At 30.0% G+C, this 22,894-nt stretch overlaps 1 protein-coding gene across 2 annotated transcripts in view; it reads right to left on the minus strand.

Moving 5' to 3' along the window:
• The window catches only part of LOC105198599, a 95,172-nt gene that overhangs the window by 13,603 nt on the left and 58,675 nt on the right, over positions 1-22,894 (minus strand). For both annotated transcript variants that reach the window (XM_011165361.3, XM_011165362.3), the window contains 5 exons: positions 21,343-21,522; positions 5,143-5,274; positions 4,429-4,752; positions 1,498-1,686; positions 1,291-1,428 (listed from right to left, as the gene is read on the minus strand). In XM_011165361.3, coding sequence (XP_011163663.1) covers positions 1,291-1,428; positions 1,498-1,686; positions 4,429-4,752; positions 5,143-5,274; positions 21,343-21,522 — 963 coding nt within the window. The remainder of the gene's footprint in view (positions 1-1,290; positions 1,429-1,497; positions 1,687-4,428; positions 4,753-5,142; positions 5,275-21,342; positions 21,523-22,894) is intronic.

A 22,894-nucleotide genomic window follows, 5' to 3' on the forward strand; every position in this document is an offset into this window, starting at 1 on the left:
CCAATATTTTTATTAAACAGAAAAATGTATTTATTTCAATATTTATGAATTACGTATTTAAGGCACACAAAATTATCCCGTTAATCATCAGTGTTCTTTTAATTATCCTTACGAAGCGCATGCACTACGACGGTACACATTACTTTTCAAAGCTTTTCCGGAATTCGGCGAAGCTTATGTGTATTGTGTAACCGATAAATCACACGTGATTGTACACGGAGAAAAACCTCTATAATATATTTTATAAGAGTATCATCATTTATTATACTGATAGTAAAAAAAATTGTTAAGAGTGTCAATTTTATTTACTAAACTTAGTTGTGTCAAATTTTTTATAGTAAGTAAATTAATTGTCCTTCTGCCATTGAAATAAGGAGTTTGATTATAACGATAAAATGTAAAAATATTAAAAATAGTAACCTATTTTTCTTCTGTGTTTTTATAAACAAATTTATTAATAGGATAAGTTTGATTTTACTTTAATATCAACTAATCAACAAATAAAACTGACACATCAAATATTTGATAACTGATTTCTTTTTCTTCGTGTGTTTTGTGCATGTGCTAGGAATAAATCTGCAATCGAGATAACTGAAACATAAACTATAATTACAGAGAGGTAGAAAAAGAGAAAAAAGAAAGAAAAAGAGGAAAACGTAGAAAGTAAGGAAGATCAGGACATCAATAAATTTTGATCTTGCTTTGATCTGTTGTACCATCGAGGTGTTCAGCCGCCTGTGCATGTTCCGCGGTCCTGTGCTCCTTGTGGCGCATCTGCTTGCGGTACGTTTTTGATTGGCACACGTCACAAAGCGTTCTGTTCCCTACGGCATCAGTACACAAAGTGTACAGCATCGGAGCGAAAATCGACAGCGATAGAAAGTAATAGAAAGAATTAGGAAGGAGGCCGAGACAAATAGTTCGACATTTGTTAGTAATCTCTTCATTAGTCATTTAAACAATATAAAGATTAATAACGCATGAAAGAAGAAGGAAGAGTTACAAGTTCAGGAAAGAATATCGCGAATTCGATATCTCGTCAATATTCTGCAAAGTCACTCTTTTACGGAAATCTTCTTGATGAAATGCAGTTTTTGTCAAATCTCGCTGCTTACAAACAAATGTAGATATGTACAAAACAAACTGGCTCTGTTACTATTAAGATGTGTTCATCAACACTATAATCACTTATTAATTAATAATGCAATGAAAATAAAGTAAATAAAGAAAGAAGATAGAACGCTATTAAATTTTTTGTATAACTTATCGTAGAGTTATTCAAAAACTTACAGAAATATACAGCTAAAGATTCTGATTCTCGTATCAAATTTAAAAGGTCCTCGCCTTCCAAAGCTTCGATTACTTCACCCGATGGATCCTTTTGCGTCATTAACCATTGCAAAATTTGCTCCTCGTCGTACAGATCACCTGTCATATTAAGCCTTTTAATTTTTATCTATTTTATTAATGAAAAAAATTGTATAGTTTGTCTTATACCTGCGTATATAACTGGTTCCTTCGATCCCATCTTGAAAAACAGTATAGCGGGTAACGCGAAAACACCGTAATGCTTAGATAATTGTTTGTCATCGATTTTGACGAATTTAATACCGACACTGTCGGCCTCGTCATCGATATGTTCAATTTCCGCTAATACTCGGCCGCATTGTTTGCAGTCGTTGCTGTCTAAACAAACGTGCGATGTATTAGGAATGATAAACGCATAATTGTTCGGTATTTATTTACATTAGCGGACACAGCTCCGATGACTTTGACTTAGATATATGTTATAGAGGTAAGGGTACTGAACAACTTTCCCTTATAAATTAATCGGTGGTCTCGTATAGTTCTCCAGATATACTTATAAAATTCGTCTTTGACATTACATTATTTTCGTTACGTTTACGGCATCTCGTATATGATAAATGATGCACTATTCTATATGAGTTTATAACTTTCTACATTGTTAAGGGGGGAAGGTCATGTAATCGACCAAAAAAAACTGATTTTCATAAATTTTTTTGTAGCATATGACTTTTAATGTACTATCCATAACTTTTCTCACATATTTCTTATAATTCGTAGATGTAGAAAAAAATTTTTTTAATCAAATTAGTTCAAATATGGCAACATAATATATCGACATCCCTAGTAGCACAAAATATTGGTTCAATATTAGGAAATAATGTAAACCCAATATTATCTATTGGATGTGAATTGATTTTCAATATTGGTCCAATATTGCAAAGTATAATATCGACCCTTATTTAACCAATATTGAAAAAAAAAAAACAATATTATATATTGGTTGTGCATTAAATTTTCAACATTGGTCCAATATTAGAAGGTTGACACTTTAATCAATATTAGTCGAATTTTGTTTTTAACCCAAGCGGTCACCCATCCAAGTCACAACTCCGGTGAACGTTGCTTGACCTGTGTGATCGCTGCGAACTGATCCCTCGTGATGACCTGTGAACACTTTGTGCTGATACGTGTACATACATGACTGGTAGATTAAGTCAATATACCTTATCAAAAAAATGGAATATGTATAATTAAAGCACATTATTTATATAAACAAATATAAGATTAGTTTTTTTACTAATTTCACAAATGCGGAATAGTATCTGGAATAAATTTTCTGTTATTTGTTTGAGTAAGAATGCAATTAGAAAATATATGTCAATATAATACAAATTAAATAAAAAAAATTTTTATAAAAAATTTTTATAAAAAAAAATTTTTTAAACAATTAAAAAATATTGTTTGCTCATTGGAATGTAGATTGAGGTTTCTTCATTTATGGACCTATTTCGTTTATTGATAATATTTATAATACAATTATTGACTCGTAACATTGGCAGCACATTAATATTTCTTTTATAACCAATATTCGCTTTAGATTTGGAAATCTTGACCAATAATGCGCTTCCAATATAAGTGCAATATTGTATGTACAATTGTTAACTCGTAACATTGGCAGCACATTACCGTTTCTTTAAAAAACAATATTTGCTTTTGATTGGCAAATATTGGTCAATGCACTTCTAATGTAAGTGCAATATTGTACAATTGTTGACTCGTAATATGGGCAGTACATTACCGTTTCTTCAATAAACAGTATTCGCTTTACATTGGCAAATCTTAGTCAATGCACCTCCAATGTAAGAGCAATATTGTAAAATTGTTGACTCGTAATATTGGCAGTACATTACCATTTCTTTAATAAACAATATTCGCTTTACATTGGTAAATCTTGGCCAATGCACCTCCAATGTAAATGCAATATTGTTTATTAATTGGCGAGCAATATTACAAGTACATGTGCAATTGATTCTATGACCAATATTGGCTCTTTATTGGGAAATATTGCCCAATGTACTCCCAACATAACCAATGTTTCGCCAATGTTAACTAATGTAAAGCCAGTGTACTGTGCTACTAGGGATAATATGGCGACGCTCGCTCTTGAAGTCTTGGTTTTCGAGGGGGTCAAATGGAGTAAATGCGGTACTTTTTTATCTGATTTTTTTAATAAAAAATCGAATAAATCTGACTTTTTGATAAAATTGCGTACCGGAAAAACTTAAATTCGATAGTAAAAGGTACTAAAATAAAAATGCTACACAGTTTTGAAAACAATGTCAAATTTTTGCATAAAATTTTTATTTTTATTATGTGAAAAAAATAGTTTGGATAGTTATTCTTACAAGTTTCATAGGTTTACCCGGTGGAAAATTTAGTAAAAATTAACCTCCTCAAATACATGCACCGTCTCAGCTATATTAATCGAATATTTTGTGAGTTATATTGTACGCCGTTTTGACGCCCTTGAAAATCTGGACTTGGAGAGCGAACGTCATTACACCACCGTATTTAAACTAATTTGACTTAAAAAAATTTTTTCTACATCTAAAAGTTATAAGAAATATGTGAGAAAAGTTATTAACAGTTCATTAAAAGTTTTTTGCCGTAAAAAGGTTTACAAAAAGCTTTTTTTTGCAGCCGATTACATGACCTTCCCCTCTTAAAATAGAATTTAATGTAATGTAGCGCTAGCAAATTTCAAGAATTTAATGTACATGTAATGCAAACTTAATGTTGTCAAAAGTGCATTAAATTTAATGCACATTAAATTTAATGTAACTGTAACCAAAAATAAAACTTGCATGTGCATGAAATGTAGTGCACTTTCTACGCAGAGCTACAAGGTGTCGTATAACGAAAATAATAAAATTTAAACAATGAGTTTTGTTTAAGTATATTTAGAAAATTATACGAAACCGCCGATTAATTTATAAGGAAAAATTGATATTTTCTATAATTTATGTCAAGATCAAGGTCACTGGAGTTGTGTCCGCTAATGTTAATAATTACCAATTGTCCTCATAAAACAGTATTATATTGACTATATATAACACTCACAAAAAAATACGGCTAAATAATCAGTCGTTTGTCGAACTTTCTGAAACATTTTCTTGTTGATGCGTTCAATATGATCGGTGAGTTCCATATTTTCCGGATTGGTCAACCAGTCAAGGATTTCTTCCTCGTCATCAATGTCACCGTCATAATTGATGTTCTTACCCTTGCGGAAGTAAGTGATACCGGGTGGATTTCGAAAACCGTATTTTTTCGCCATTAATCGATCCTTCATTCTGACAATCTTTATTCCGTATTCTGCAGCCTCGTCGTCAATTAATTCAATATGCCTAAGCACTCTTGGACTCTCTGGATCTTCTTCGTTGTCTGAATAATTTTTATTATAATATATAAAATTCTATGTGATTATAATATATATTTTCTAGTATTCTGTTTGTAATATAAAATTTTTTTCTCACAAGATTATCAACTTTATTAGAAGATTATGAATATAATTGTTTGTTATAGTATAAAAGTGATTCATATAGAATTATCAAAAACGAATCATTTTATATAAGAAAACGATCAATTATATATATTAATATATAACGTATTTAACAACAATATTAACAAATATAAAACTTATATTTGTAATGCAATGTTAAGTTTTAAAATTTGAAAATAGTACATGAATCAAATAAAAAAAACAAGGCAGACAAGTTTTCTTATTCCCATTTTTTTTTATAAAATATACGTTGATTTGAAAGTGTTCCTTACAGAATGTGACAGCGAGAAATTCTTTTGTCTCGATGTATTTGAGAAGAGTCTCACGATCAATTTCTTCAATGCTTTCATCAGTTTTCTGTTTCACCATCCATTCGAGTACTTCAGTCTCGTCGAGAAGATTACCTAAATGTTATATATGGCCTAGTTGAATTCGTTAATTACTTGTCTAATATTTTGCTAATTAGAGTTTAATTAATGCTGAAACAAATAGCATCTTCTCTAAATTTTTTTAAAATTTGGAAATTTTTTAATTATGCTATTTAGATACTTTTCGATGCTATAAAAAAATTAATTTCTTTGCAAATTATTTAAAACTACAGCTTGTGTGCTTTATATATTTTAAATATTTATTCAAATATATATTATATATTTTAGATATACAAGAATGTTCCATAAAATATAGGCAATATGTTACTAATCTTTAATAGAGTTTTATGGCAGTTTATATTTTTAAGGTAATAATGAGAAACATTAAATAATGTATAATCTTGACTATATTCTTCTATAAAATATCTATACACAGAACGTTTATGCCAAAGATAGTGACTCTTTCTTTAAGGTTGTTTTTGATAATATTACACTATATTACGCTTAGCTATATTGAAAGATATCTAGATCTATCATAATAATTCATTTTATTAAATAATATGTCGATAAAGCGATAATTTTATTCATATTGACGCTGTTCTAGAATGGCTGTTCGTTTTTATCAATCTTTCCTTAACTATTTTATTGCGAAAATGTAAAGATCTTTATAATAAAAAAGTTATACTTATAATATAATTATAATATAATTTCAACATATAAAATTCAAAGAGATAGAGACGAGTAGATTTAATTTGTTAAAAATTATTTAACGATAGTAATTTTTAACAAATTTATCTAAAACGTTTGAATTTGTTTAAAGAATGTGTGAAAAAATAATAAAGATCTAAGCTTTATTTTTATAAGCATGTTTAATAAGAATAAAAATGTCACTCTTACGTATTATCACATTTTACTAAATATAAATGGAATAAATAATTTTTTTGCATTAGTTAATTTGTATGTAATCCACATAATTTTGATGTGGACTTTTGAACCAGGTATTCAGGAGATTCTGATGAATTCGAAATTTTAGACACATTATTGTATCGTGTGAAAATGTAAGCATATATACAATACAATAATGGATCATTATTAGAGCGATGGTGGATAAAGCAAATACAAAGGATATTAGGAAATATATTTATTGTTATCGATTTTTATTATCGTACATGCTGCTCTTATGCGAATAACAACGACTTATTGGCTCGTTCTTGAGCAATAATTTATAACGTCTGATAATCGTGATCACAGATACAGTGTGACAAAGTTTTATTTGTTATTAACGCGACAAATTTTTATAAAATACATAAAATGATCAACTATATACGCTCTTAGGTTGCGATACAGTATTATTAGGCGAATCTCGCTTATAACTTGACAATTTTGAGATATTAACGTATTTGTATCTTATGCAGATTATCGGACACTGAGCGACAAAACGGTGAACCAGGGGTCGGTCGTATTTGAAATAACATTATTTAAAATAAATACTTTAAATTTTAAAAAATTGAAAGGTTATTTAGTACTTTAGATAACTTCTTATAATTTATTTCTTGTTTTAAATAGAAGAGAAAAAAAATATTGAAAGGTTAAATATTAAAAGGCCAAGAAACGAGTAATTCTGATTTGGGTGTTAAGAAAAGAACAAATTAATATATTTAATAAAGAAGTTACATACTTTTCGAATCTCACAGAATCTTCTTCAGTTAAACAATATAATAATTAAAACATGAAATTAAAGAGATTTAAAAAACTAACAATCTTCAAAAGAAGAACGTTACAGAAAAACATTTATTTAATCTTACGTCATGCTTTTGTCATATACATCATCATAAAAAACAGAGAAAGATACTACATCAAACTATTAACAAATTAGTCCAAAAAGTAAAAATAAAAATAAGTGTATAATAAAAACCGAGAAAACGTCCTCTTGAATTGAAGATGCATAGTCAGATAAACAAAGATATTCGTCGTTCCGTGTCCATTTCATACTTTTTAGATTTTTACTTCGACGATTCACATTCGCCATATCTATTTAACCGTAAAACACGGATGTTTATTAATTTTAATATTATTATCTGCATCGGTCGAAAGATTATTGTTCTATGATGGTCTTATCATGATACCAATTTTGAAATGCTAGCTTTAATTAAAGCCAATAAAAAATTCTATTGAAAAGTTTCATGTATAACATGTAATACAATATAATATAGTTATAGCTAAATATACATGAAAATAATTAATGTTTAAATTTTCAAAAATATATAAAAACTATTTTGTATTTTTATTTAAATTTTTATTTAAAATATATATTTCTTATTTTATATTTTATATTTCTAGAAATTATTTCATATTTTTTATTTTAAATAAGTTATTTTACCGACCCCTGCGGTAAACACATAAGACAATAAATATTTTAATTATAAATAAATAAATAAGTAAATAAATCGATACTTTTGTCAATGATGAACAATGATAAAATAATGATTCTTTTCGCGTGATTTAATCGCGGTTTTTCGAAAGATATTTCTTCATTTTGTATTGATTGCAATCAATATATATTTAAGCATGAGAGATACTGAAATGTAACATCACATGTATCTAATCTCAACGCATCACAAAGGAAAAACAGAACATATTTGTGTCGATTAAAAATAAAAGATACAATACATACAATTATACTTATAATTTGTAAGATTTTATTTGTATGATGCGTTTCTTTCTCGTATTATTCTCTAAGAGAGATAGAGAAGAATTTCTAGATAAGAGAAATTTCAAGGGTGAGATTGCGATAGCGATGATAATTTAATAACTTTTACGATGTCGAATATTTTAAAACTTTGACAATTTTTTGATTGACGTCGAATATCATTTTTATAAAAAATTTGTAATAATTATATTTATGACAAGTCTAATTTCTTCCCGCTTCTTTTTAGAACAGAAGACTAACATAAACACACACTGTAGGAACTCCATGTATTATGAAATCTCGTTATAAATAAATCATAAGCAAGACATTCGTTCATAGCTTTTCGCGCTAATTCTGAGCCTCAGCCATTTCATTCTTGAGATCTCTTTAGACTTATAAATATAATGTTGAAGTGAAAAATTGGATGTAGAGGATTATTAGATTCTATTGGGACAAAAGAGAAAGCAAACACTGTTAAAAATTGGCAGCAGAATTTAATGTAATATAACAGAAGCAAATTTCAAATACATTAAAAACATTTAATATATAATACATTTAATGTAAATTTAACATTGTCAAAAGTGCAATAAATTTCATGCACATTCTTTTCAGTTATAAATACATTAAATTTAAATGTATATTAAATTTAATATGTAACTTGAAAGTACATTGAATTTCATGACATTTTTAACAGTGTACAGAAATTGATAAAACGGAGGCTCCAGAAAAAAAATAAAAGGTTTTAGTTACAAACGATTAACTCTCTCACGTTAAATTAAACGTTAGAGCATGTACCGCAAAATCTAGGTAGAACATTATCAATAGTCTCGGCAACAGCAATTGTTTATACTTTTTTTTGTACTATAAAGTCCTACCTATTACTGTGTGCGAATGTTATCGATGAAATGCAACAAATCAGCGGTATCGCTCTTCGTGACGTTAATAGGTTAACGAATAAAACAACCGATAAATAATATTCAGCGTTAGACAGCGATCGAATATTAAGGATTGAGATTCTACATAAGAAATGCATACGTTGCGAGAATAATTCTGTTTGTCACGTGACCATCGGCAGATACCGGTCTAACATACTATCAAACTTTGCTCTTTTCGAATATCTTCAGAATCGTATACGCACAGCCGATGCGAATTATTTCTCTATAATATCCTTTTATCGATCATAGGATGCATTTATATCTAGGCTTCTCACATAAATTAACAGAAATATTCAAGATCGAAGCACAGACTCTTGCATAATGCATAACGTATAAGAGAATCAAAAACCTTTATTTCTCTTCTCAAATTAGAAATAAAGAACTTTGATTGGTTAATTTTCTAATGCGTTATGCAAAAATCTGTGCTACGGCCTTAAAATCGCTTGCGGATGTTTACTTATTTTTTTGCGCATGACACTCGGATGAACACATCGAGAAGAAAGATGACAACGTCGTTGATGACTTTCGATGAAGATGATATTATGATAGTGATGATGATGGCTATGACGATGATAATATAATAACAAAAAATGAATTCGACGACGAGCATTGTCCTGAGATAATATTGTTTAAATAATGACGACAATGTGTTAAATGGCAACGAGACATATTTTTTCTTTTAAGAAACAAAATTTTTATTCGCTCAGAAGCGAAATTTATTTTGCTCTAGCTGTTAGCACATAATAGCACAGAGCACCTGACTTCTTCCGTCATTGCGCAGATTTTCTGTCGCGCAAATTTTTCCTTCATTCGAATTCATTGTCCTGCGAGTCCTTTCTTCATTTCCTAATCGCCGTTCATAGCTCGGTCTCTCATGTCCAGATGCCGATGTGTGTGTCGGCCATTTAGATTTTCATGAGGTACGGTATTCCAGCCACAACTGCAACAACCCACAACCCCAACCCAACTCTCAGTGAGAGAACAGAAAAATCATTTTTGCGCTTTTTTTACGTTTTAAATACGCTCTTATCGTCTGTGTCCTCTTCAATTACAATGTTCGAGAGAATGTGTGGTCTGAATTCTATGTAAGTATATATTTTGTATTGATCAATGCATATCTCGTAGGAAATTACAAATTTACGAATAAAAATTTTACAAACATTAGAAACTTGGGTTGATTCACGAATTTGAGCGTATTACCGAAACAGAGATTGTCCCTAAAATTTTATGCAAGTAACGCATGGGTAAATATAAAATCATTAATTGTTAAAGCGAGAAAGCGATTCTCCTCAGTAACTCGTGAATAGCCTTAGCTTCATCGTCGACGCATTGGAATATTACGATAGGAGATTACGTTCTGCAAATATAATAATCATTCCACAAATTGAATTTCCGGTAAGCTAATAAACGGCGCGATTAACGATTCGGTGTCTGTTATTCTGACGACTCGAGGATTCGAAGAATTCAGCCGGTACCGGTGCCAGAGGTGCGTGGAAGACATGTGTCGAATCTTCGATCATCTTGCTCATCCGGAAATTGTGCGTCGTTGACGCTCTTCATGGACCGCGCGAAACCCGCGTGATACCTGTATTCGAGACACGAGGACGAAAAATCAGGTGATCTCCGCTGCAGCGAACCTTTTCACGCCAGGTAGCGCGAAAATCTCGATCTTAGAAAATCTATCTTCAAGCTCATTATTTCCTTTCCTGTCCTTTATGCTAAATATTTAATACGTTCATCGTTCGCCTTTTTTCCCGAAAAGAAAGCAATTTGTTAAATCGCTACCCACGACAGATAATCTATTACTGATCGTGCTTCTTGCTTTCCGAATCAATTTATTTGCACATTTGTTGTTCAATTTGGCTTTTGATTTGAAGAAATCAGTGTTACGGTTGACGTCGATGAAAATTTATTTTTCTCGATGGATATGCTTTACATTTAATTTGCCAAAGTGATTGAATGGACTGTACGCGTGAGCAGCCATTTAACTTTGCAGTCGGTTGAAATATTTACCGCTTCCGAAAAATCCTCTTTTGGCCTTGGATTTGGATTCCTTTGCGTCGCTGTCGACTGTTGATAATATTGTTGCTGATTTTTTGCTTTCCTTGACCGTGAGCTTGTTTATCGGTTTTAAAGCCGGTAGTGGTTTATCTGTTCTGCCGGTATCTTGAACTTTGCTCTTGTCCTTGGAAATCAAGTTGATTTTGGAGACCTTGGCGACCTTGGTGCTGTGGGCGAGCTTGGTGGGACAGCACTGATAAGGCTCATAGGAAGGAATCTTGGGTTTCGCGCTTTTACCTCCTATCCCGATGTAGAAACAGCCGTCGCCTGCAGTAAGCAAATAACGAGTCAGATACAAGAAAAATGAAAAAGATTTATAAGAATTGGCTAGCCTATTACTGATTAGTTTCGTCGCACGAGTCAATCTGTAGCGAATAATAAAAATAGATGAAGATAGAGAGAGAAATAATCGAAGTAAAATAAGGGAACAAATGGGCAGAATGACGAAAAAAAGGAAAGAAATAAATAAACGAAAGAGAAATCAAAATATGTTGACTCGTGCGATTTCGATATTGCTAGCACATAGAGAATGTTCCACTGCAATCCCAATTGCTTAGCAAAAGCCAAACGTGCATATATTTAATAGAAAATTCTCGCGGCGAGTCGACGACTCTTTCTAGATAGCTGTTAAAATATAAACTAACCTCCTATTCGTGGCTTCTATATATGTTTGATAACGTTTTCCATATTTTTCATCAGGTTTGAAAAGTATATGCTCGTAACAAGGAAAAATTAATATACTGTAATACACTTCACAAACTATATTGCATTAAGCCACAAATATTTATTAATGCTATTTTCTTTTTTTTTAAACAGATACTAGTCCGATTCCTTTCGACTCGTAATTCGCTGCAGACGACAGCTGTCAATAGAAACCATCGGCTCGCTTCGAAGAAGCTCCTATTTTAATTCATAAAAATAAAAATAAGAAAGACTTTGGAGCTACGCATCATAAACTTTTTCTAGGTATTTAAATTTTTCATAAAAGAAAATCAAAAGTGACACTTCTTTATACGAATAAAATATGATATCAAAATAATATGATTCATTATTATCTTAAAAAAATTTTTTACACTGGAATTTGTTATGAACTAAAAATAATTCGTAACAAATAACTTGATTGCGTAGCTCTGCCAAAGAAGGACTGTTATAAGGCGGACATGCATTACGTCAGAAAGATTTAGGAAATTTGAGGAAACTCTGATGACCGAGTGGGAAGGAGTCCAGATATATGGATATACTTTGTTATGTGAGTAGAAAAAAATATGATAATAATAAGTTCATGCAGGTATGTCCTACACTGTCCAGCTCTACCGTGAATGGTGAATGAACAGCTAAGTTTTATCTAAATTACGTTACGGTTTAAATACATCACTATACCAGTCGTCTATTGGTATACATTTCTACTGATTTTAGTATATCACTGTATAATTTTTGTATTTCGCGCAACACAAAGCCCATCACACTTCGATCTCACGTGAGCTCCTCTTCGGCCTCCTGAGTTGTCGTTGGGCCTTTACCTTTATCCAGGATTTTCTTCAGAGCTTTATTTAATTTTTTATTATTATCTTCATCATTGTCATCATCATCATCATCATCATCATCATCATCATCATCATCATCATCATCATCATCATCATCATCATCATCATCATCATCGTCGTCGTTATCGTCGTCATCGTCGTCGTCATTATCCTCATTATCATCTTCGTCGTCGTCATCGTCGTCTTCGTCATCGTTGTCGTCATTGTCATCATCATCATCATCATCATCATCATCATCATCATCATCATCATCACCATCATCATTATCATCATCATCATCATCATCATCATCATCATCATCATCATCATCATCATTATCATCATCATTATCATTACCTGCATATTAATGGATAATATATAGCGCGATTGACAATCGAATTGTGTACCCAGGTTTTTTGTGATCGATATGGCCTCGGTCCAGAGGGATAACATGCACAAAATGGTTTTTTTATAACAAACATTACATAGACGCACGTTAAACATTCCCGTAAATCTGTTATATACGCAATATATAGTTATATTTTATGTTTTGTTATGTAAAAAAAATTTGATATTTTTTCCACTTTCTATCTTATACAACTTTCACATATTTATTTATCATACAAATGTAAATAAAGGTAATCAAATAGTGGGCATGTGTATGAAGCAACAGTAGTTACAAAAATTACAAGTAGAATTATATAATATTTATATAATTTAAAAATCATATGAGGTAAAGGGGAGTAAGATAACGATCTTAAGGCTTGTCGACTTTTTTCTAATTCTAATGACATAAAAATAAAAATCTGTTTTTTTCAAATTCACTAAACTCTTGTTTATATCTAGAGTAAAAATTAGAAGTTGTAAATTAACTAAAATTTTTTTTAAATTAGATTTTTTAGAACATGTCAATTTCGTCATCTTATCCCCATGCGGGTAAAATGGCGAACAGTTTTAAAAAATTAACTATACTTATAAATAAAAAAATTTATTATAGTATAATAAACTTATACTATGCTGATATTTCAATATAATTGAAAAAGAATGTAAGTAAAAATTATTTATGTGATTTGCAAAAATAAAATTATATTACGTAGAATCAAGTTATATCACAAAGAAGTATACTTACTATATTTATTTCAAATATCTTATATAGAACAAATCTGGAAATTACATTATAAGTCGATTTTTGTTTGTTCTTTGACATATTACATAATGCGTCATTTTATCCACACGTGACATTCATTTTACTCACAGTCACAGTGTTTATTTATTCATTATAAATATAAATATTTTAATATGAAAAAACAAAAAACATAAATACGTTATTATATACGTTTTTAGTATAATATTATAATTTTATAGAGAAAATGCAAATCTTTACTATCCCAGTAAATGGAAATAGATTCAAAATTAATAATCCATTTTAATTCATTTGAATACATTTTGAATTAAAAGACAAGTCATTTCAATCCTATATCATGAATTAAAATGGACTGGATGACCCGTAAAAACTCCTTTTAAATTAAACAAAATAAAAATTACTTTATTTCAATTCCGTGTCATGGATTAAAAGGGATTATATGGCCTACATAACATTTTTGAATTGAAAAAATAATTCTAGTAATTTTGATCTCACTTTATGAAAATAGATTTAAGGATTTCCTAAATTTTAATTCGATAAAAATGGATTCATATGATTATTATCGAATTCAAATTCTTGAGTTTTTTAATCCATTTTTATCTATTTTAAATATTTCCGTTTGCTGGGATGCTATTCCTGATGAACAAACACCAAAAATGTAGCTTTGTCTAATCTAACTGTTTAGATGTAGCTTTTAAAACATATTTCTTATTATATTAGCTACTCTAATGTATAGATTGAAATCAAACTACCAAAAATTATTTATTATTATCTAAAGTCTCTAAAGAATTAAGCACTAATTTGTCATTTATTATTAACTTAGAAAAATTAACAATTCGTCATCTTACCTCCCTTTTCCTTAAAAATAGCAATTAAGAATGATATTGATATCAATTACCAAACATAAAAATAATATATATAAATTTATGTATGTATTTTTATATTCTTTAATATTCTTTTGTAATACACTCTTTTTCTTCGAATTTTTGAAATAAGACTGAGCTCCACAATTTATAAACTAATTTAAATCACAAAATCATTAAACGCGCCTAAAGAGAGAAATAAAAAAAGAAAGGAAGTAGAAAAACAGCTGTTATTAGTGTGCTGAAAGCTGCAAAATATAAAGCTTCAGATATTTATGCAATTCATGAAGTAGTTAAGTATTCATAATTCAACGATGATGCGCCGTGATTTTTTTTCACGAAATAAGCTTGGGAAGATTTTGCACGACGCATCACCGATAACACGTAACGCGTTTATTATTGCATCAATGCAGATATATATCAGTGTAAAACGAAATAACTATTAAAAAGGCAAAGTAAGTAAGATAAGCTCGCGAATGTGATTTAAATGCATTATATCATGAGAATTTAATATGGCTAGCATGTGCATGTTGAAAATCGCGTTTCACCGAGCTTCGTGACATCCCACACTTTGGATCAAATCCTTTTTTTACTTGTATGCAAACCAAGATATATAATAGTAAAGCCAATGAGAAATGATTATAGGAAATCTCTTTTTGATTTGATGGACATTTCATTCATTTTTTCCTTTCTTTTTGTTCATTGCGATCATGGTGATCGTGGAGGTGGTAGTGTGATCGGGGTGATCACCACGGCATGAGTGTTGTACTCATAGCCCGGTGGTATAGTCACGACCGAGATTAACGTCACAAAGAACAGTACACCAGTAATAATAATCATCATCCTAGAAATCTCCTTACTTTTCTGTTCGATTAGCCATTTCAGAACTCTGTCCTCGTTCTTAAGATTACCTACAAAAGGCACATACGCGTATCAGGATCAACTAACTTTGATAACGCACCGTGATCATTGTCGATGTCATGTTTCGCGTTATCGCTTTATCGACGTGTAAATTGCTGAAAGAAACACGTTAAGTTGCTCTTCACTGTAACCGTATTATATATTCAAATTTTTAATGCATTATATTATAGTATTTGTATTTTAGATTTGAAATTGAAATGTGTCGGTGTTCGTGTTTATTGTCGTTCCTATTCCTCACTTCATTGATATTTTGTCGTAGCACGCGACATTTGGTCTTAGGGACGACATTGTCTGAGATTGTTAAAAGTTTTTAAATGTGTCATTCACTGTGTTTAAAAGTATTCTATCAAGAGATGCAGTAGCATTTCGCACATAGATACATTTCTTTTATCCTTCCATATAAAAAACGCTACCATGTATCATTTATAGGAAGGAAAACACTTTTTTATAAATAAATTATTACCTTTATTAAACAAATTAGGGAAAAATATAGATTTCTCTGAACATAATGATATAAAAGTAACGTGTAGGTGCATTTGATGAAGAGATATAAATTTATACATTTATTTTTTAGCCCATTTTATATCATTTAGATACGTGGTTGTCTTTTTCGCAAAATTTCAGATCTTGTCGATTTCGTGAATCTGTCGCTAAATATTGCTGGTGTCGCATAAGCGTGTTGTGACGGTAATTTTGAAAAACTCTAATCGACTGACTATCCAAGTATACAGAATCCGAATAACAAATTGTACAGAAATAAAATCAACGGGGATGAATAGTATTCCTCGAGTACTCCAACAATGTCTTAGGTGCCAACCTCCCAGCACTAATCTCTACTAAATTATCGAACGTACTACTTTCAATCCTTTATATCTTTGCATCAATAGTGTATATATCGATCGATTACTAATCTCAAAGTTTGTTTCGTGAATTTATCTTTCATCTGAAAAAAGTTCATTAAAAACCATTTCCGTTCAAGTATATAAAGTTAGAGAATGGTAGATAAATGGACTCAACGTAGACGAATAGTGTTTGTCGAATATTCCAATATTGTGTCAGTACCAGTCTTTATTATCAATTCCTATAACGTTATCGATAATTGTTAAAAACTACTTCCGTTCAAGTACACAGAAGTAGAACAAAGAGTGGAAGGATGAGTCTAACGGAGATTAATAGTGCTCATTGAGTATCCAAAAATCGCAGGTGTCAATTTCTCATCTCCTACAAAGTTGTTGACGATGCTACTTTTAACTCCTGTATTTTTGCAACAAAAATTGATCTACTATTAGTTTTAAAATTCATTTCGTGAGTGTACCTTTCAAATTCTATCGAAAAAAATTTGTTGAAAATCACCTTCATCCAAAGCCAAAACGGGGAATTGTAGAGGGAAGAATCCAATGAGGATGGATAGTGCCTGTCGAGTACTGTATTGTCTTTGGTATCAAATCCATGTTAGGTAATATTCTAAGATGCTAATCCGCTCTATGATTGATTTATAACGTATTAAAACAGAGCACACAGGACAAATGTATTCATTGACTAATAAATGTATATCTAGATTTAATGTAGTTATTAATTAACAATATACTTTTTTGAATATTGAGTAAATTATGAATGAGTTTTACATTATCCACGATTTATTGTAGATTTATTTTATAATTTGTTGTAAACTTTTTTAACACTTATTAGTCATCGTAATTTTTTGTTTTTCACTAGTCATCGTGGGGTCACTCACATTTTACGATTCTATTAAAGGGTATACTGTAATGCGATGGTTTTCAACCGTAATTTTACTTAGTTTCAACCTTCTAATATACGACTAACAAATAAAATGACAATAACAATTGGTGAAACTATGTAATTTTGGCAAATATGTGAACAAAGTTGCTGCAAATGCAGAGTAATTTTTGAAAAATTACAATTTTTTTTAAATTATCATAGAAAATTGATTCAATAAAGAATTTCGAGTTAAAGAATCATATTTTTATTTTAAAAAATGCTCCATTTACTTGAATCCATAATTTAATTTTAATTTTGCAACATAAATAATGCTTCTTTTTATGATATATGTAAAATTAGATAATATAGAATTTTCAATAGTTAAAGCTTCAGTTCTTTGTTCAATAAATTTTATACGAATTTTGTGTTTAAAAGTAAAAATTACATCTTATTCATACATATTCTATATTCATACATTTTTTTAAACTATATATGTACATATGATGCAACATTTCTATAATAACATAAAAATGAGGTACTTTTATTAATAAAAAAATTAAAACTGTAAATATTGTGCAAGTATATTGATAAAATAAAATATTATAAAATATAAAAAATTATTTACTTCCAATTTTAGCATTAGCGAAGCTGGAGTCGAATCTATCTTCGAATAGTCGTTACAGAATTACAAAATCAATTGTTAGAATTGAAATACGCGTAAAAAGAAGATGTGCTTAGATCAATTTTACAAGAAAATCGAACAAAAATTTAATAAATTATTAAAAATTTACTCATGTAGCCGTGACCTGAGTTAACTTTGTCTTAATACAAAAGTTGTGTAGTTCGTACGTACAAAATGATAGTAGAGCGCCCTTCAGAAAACACGAATAATACTGACTGTGTGAAATTACTAAACATCTAACAAAAAAGATTAAATAAAGTGCTTTTACCACATGCATATTTCGCTCAGCAAAGCTGAACTCTCATAAACAGAATAGTATGGTATCCAAAAGTAATTGATAGGTCTTTTTGCAGATGGCAATATAATCAAAAAACAAAAAAAATCTATGCGTTGGACAAAGAGCAATAGCCTGGTCTTATTCGAAATAATCTGCAGTATCAATGTCGAGGAAGTTCTTCTGTTACTTTAGCATCCTATACAAACAGAAGGAGTTCGTCAAAGGTTTAAATAAAAGTATTTAAATTACGTATTATAAGAGTTATAAAATGAGCGCATCAAGGGCGTTACTACCAAGGATTTTGCCCATTTTTAGTTTTATCTGTCACATAATTTGCTACTTATCGGTGCAATTGGATGCTTTTTAATTTTTGCGTCTTTTATTACTGTCTGTTGTATTTCATATTCTCACTCTTTAAATCGGAATCACTGAAAGACAGTAAATAATCTGCTTTCACTGATATAACTATATCAGTCAATGAAATATAAGTACAAGTAGTATTTCTGGAAGAGTAACTAGGGTAATAGTTTTATTGTCATAAATGTTGCACATGGATGTTCAACAGTCAGTTATCTTATTTTATCGTTCAAAGTATATTAAAAAAAAAAAAAAAAATTACATGCCTATCATTACACTTATGCGCAACACTTACAAGAAGACCATCCTGTGAGGAAGAAATTTTTTTAGAAGATATACAAAGATACAAAATTTCCTTCTCAGGTAATAGTCAGCAATGAACTAATGTTGTTTACACGAAAAAGACTGTTCAATTCACACAATATGCATGTGCAAGATGAAAAAAACTCTTTGTACGACACGGATCAGGAATTATCAAGTTTCTTGGAAAATAAATGTTTAGGCTGAAATTATGAGTACAGAAATATTGGTCCTGCTTATTCTTCTAGAAACGTTAAATGGTGCATCATATGTAGAATTTCTGAAAATCTATCAGACTTTTGGAAAAAGTATCGTTATTAGATCGAAATAAAATTATTTTTCAACAGGACGGTAGGTCACTGTGACTTGGTGGTCACATGAACACCAAGATGAACACAAATTATTTGAATCAATTTCCAGGACGGTGAACGGGTAAATATGGGCCCGGTACGTTGATCAGTGAGGGCTCCTGACCTTAATCTACTGGATTTTTTCTTATGGAGACATTGCAAAGAAATAATTTATAGGCAGCTTTCCGAGAACGCCGAAAAATTAAATTACACTGTGCAGATTAAGAGATTGACGAGCAACTTATAGAGGAAACGTAAAATGGAAGCAAATGATAGCATGCGTCATAATCGACAGTGGACATTTCGAATACTTGTTATGAAAAGAAGAGATGTTCTACAATAATTAATATGTCCTTTTCAAGATTAAAATAAACTACCTTTTTTAGGGCAAAAATAATTAATTTGTCCTTTTCAAGGCAACCAAATGTTTTATTTTAAGGAAGTATTTCAAGTTCGCAAATTATTAAAAATTGAAAGTAAACTGGCTATAATCGGTCACACATTTATATTCAATAGGTATTCGGTTTGGTGTGGTTTATTTTACCCTACAAATCTATTGCCGGTCATTAGTGCATTGGAACAGCACATGGTAGCAATAATTCACTATAAAAACATAACCTGCCCGATTGTTTTTATCGAGTACAGTGCGGGGCAATAATTCGGGTAAAACAAATAGTGTAACTTACCGACGCCACAGTCTAGCATATATTATACTGTTTATTTACCCGAACGAATTATTGCACCGCATTATACATCAGTCTCCGCATCGGCTAAGGTGCGTCGTATTTGTAACGCACCGATTTCTTCTCAAGTAATTTCTTCGAGTCGCCGAATAATTAACTGGCAATGAATAATAGTAACAAACCAATAGTGATTAATAGATATTAATAAACTGTTCGTTCGTAAATCAATCAAGTGCGAAAGTGTTGATACGTGATGCAACTTATGAAACTGTTTTATATGGTTATTTTGGTTTAAAGTTATCGTATAATCTCAATCCTATCTTATAGAAACATGTGCATCTTATCCGTTATCATGAAATTCATCCTGTTTGTTTAATTCAAGCTTCAAGCTACATCTGTATTACAGATATCAAATCTTTATAAGACGTAGCAAGTGATTGAATAAATGTGGGAAAGAAAGAAGAAAATAATAAAGTGAAGGAGGAGGAGGCACTTGTGTATAGAAAAATATTCATGTGTAGCATGCAGCTGATCGCAGCGTACAGATGTATGTAATCGCTCGTTTCCGTGATTCGCGAATTTTTTCTATTTATAATTCAAAAAGTAAGCCTTGAATTAAATTTTTGTAAAGGAAAAATCTTAGATTTAAATGAGGAATACGTTTACAAGGACACTATGGCTGTTCTGAATCATACTGTATATAATTCATGTACAATACGTTTTATGGATAAATACATTATGAATGGTAGTATCTTATAATAACTGTAATAGAATGCTAAGGGAGATTCAGATTCAAACTTTGATAGAGTAATATTTTCTACAACAAATTTTTTATTTTTTCTGGGGTAGAATGGGAGGGATCTTAAAGATGCTAATTTGCATCAGTAATACTAAATTGATTGTCAATTTAGTTCTATAACATTTCTTTTCTGATTCAATTAAGAGCTGCGTTTAAAACCGAAAGTAATGACGCACAGTTCGAAAGAATTAGAAATTGTATATAAGATCACTCAAGAAACATTATTTCAGTACCAAGAGTTTATTATGATCGTCTATGGATCTTTCTTAATTTTAATGAAATTTGTATACAAATTATGGACTTTGCTCTAATATTAATTACAATAATAGAATACTTTTTAACACAATAAATGACATACTCAAAATCTTTTAATGATTTTAGGTGTCATCTCTAAGACCAAGTGTCGCTTGCTACGACAAAACAGCAATAAAGTGAGGAATAGGAATGGCAATAGGCATAAATACCACACATTTAATTTCACACATTTTAGTTTCAAGCCTAAGAGTACAAATCCTGGACTGCATTATAACATATTATCAGGAAATGTTAATAGCAATGTGTTTCTTTATTTAATTATTGAAAAATAAACAAAACAAATTGCGTTATTATTGAAATTCTATTTTACTGGTGTCTCTTCGTTAATTAATGACGATTTATTTCAAAACAATGAAGAGTGACTTAATAAAGAGAGAACGCGTAGCATAAAATACATGATCTTGTTTTTCATGAAAAACGAGAATTATATGAAGGGCATGGTAAGCTAGATAATAAAAAACAAAATTAAAAACTTTAGGTACTTACCGTCGTACATGATGGGGACTCCGGTCTCGTAGTAAACGAGAGCCGGGAAGGAGAAAACGCCGATTTCAGCCGCCAGTTTAGCGTCGTTCGATTTGACAAATTGAATACCGTGTTTGTCAGTATCATCGTCAATCGTTTCTAACTCCTTGAGAATCTCTGTACAAGTTTCACTGTCGTCGTCTATTAAATCATAATCCTTTTATTATAATATTAAAACAGTGCAAAATATAAATTTATATAATTCTTTGATTATTTCTATTAAAACAAATGCTATTTGGAATTATTAATTTTAATTATATAATCTCTGAAAAGATCAAGATAAATATTACATATATATTATACAGTTTATCTCATATAAAAAAAGAAAATAATATTATATGGGATGTCTCCACTGTCTAAATGAGTTTTAATTTCGAAATTTTTTATTAATTTTAAATCAGTCTCTCTTTAATATAAACATATTAAAAAAAAAATAAAAACATATATATCTATAGACAATTAATGAAAAAATAAATATAATACAGTGTTATGTATTACAGATACCTTTGCTTAGTTTTGTTAAATCTTTACCTATAATTTTAAAACACTCTTTACGTATAGGGATTTACACTAAACGGAAAAATTTAGTTAATTTAACTAGCCACTAGTACTTAAATTAGATTTGTTGTAGATATAATGATAATATAAACAACAAATGAGTTGATATCGAAACGAATATGATTTGTTATTTTTTTATTTGTTGTTGAAGATAATATTATGTCTGTCATAGAAACAGTTGCAAATCATCGAAGGAACATATTTCTAAACTCATTCAACATAAATTATTTACTCTTTTGATTGTTGTATCACTCTTTCAGTTAACTCTTTCAATGACATATTTATACGTTAAACTTTCAAGATTTATATCTTCTACAAAAAATAGATAGCAACTTCTTCCTGGGATCATTTTAATAATAAAAGATAAGAATCTTAAAAACAAATTAACACTTTGGGATTCCTCTTTGATCTACATATCTTGTAAAAAATTCATAAAATAGAGTAAACGTGAAAAATACACCTATATCTTCTAGAAAAATTAAGATAATGATTTTTCTTCCTTTTGGGCTCATTTTAAAGGTTAACATAATAACTATTTACAAAAAAATCGCTATTTAATTTAAAAATAATAAATCCAACATGGCGGATCAAAATGCAAAATTTTCTTAGATTTGAATGAAACTCATACTTCAAGAATTCTGGGAAACACTGATTATGAATCTAATCAAACTTTCCAAATTCAATATAGCGAATCTAAACGGATGGCAGATAAAGTACTAAATTTTGTTGGATTTGAGAAATTTATTTTGTAGTGATTTTCCGAATCGATAATTACGAAGTTTTTTAATTCAAGTAGTCAAACATAGCCATGAAAACAAATGATGAAAAGTAGTAAAAACAACTAATAAAAAATAGCTTATAAAAAATGTGGAAGCAAGCAACTGATAAGAAGTATGATAATTAATTTCAAATCAGGATTCTCAAAATCCCTGGAATACATGTTTTATTCAAATTC

Source organism: Solenopsis invicta, chromosome 5, assembly GCF_016802725.1.
Source record: "Solenopsis invicta isolate M01_SB chromosome 5, UNIL_Sinv_3.0, whole genome shotgun sequence".
In the NCBI taxonomy this organism is placed as follows: Eukaryota; Metazoa; Arthropoda; class Insecta; order Hymenoptera; family Formicidae; genus Solenopsis; species Solenopsis invicta.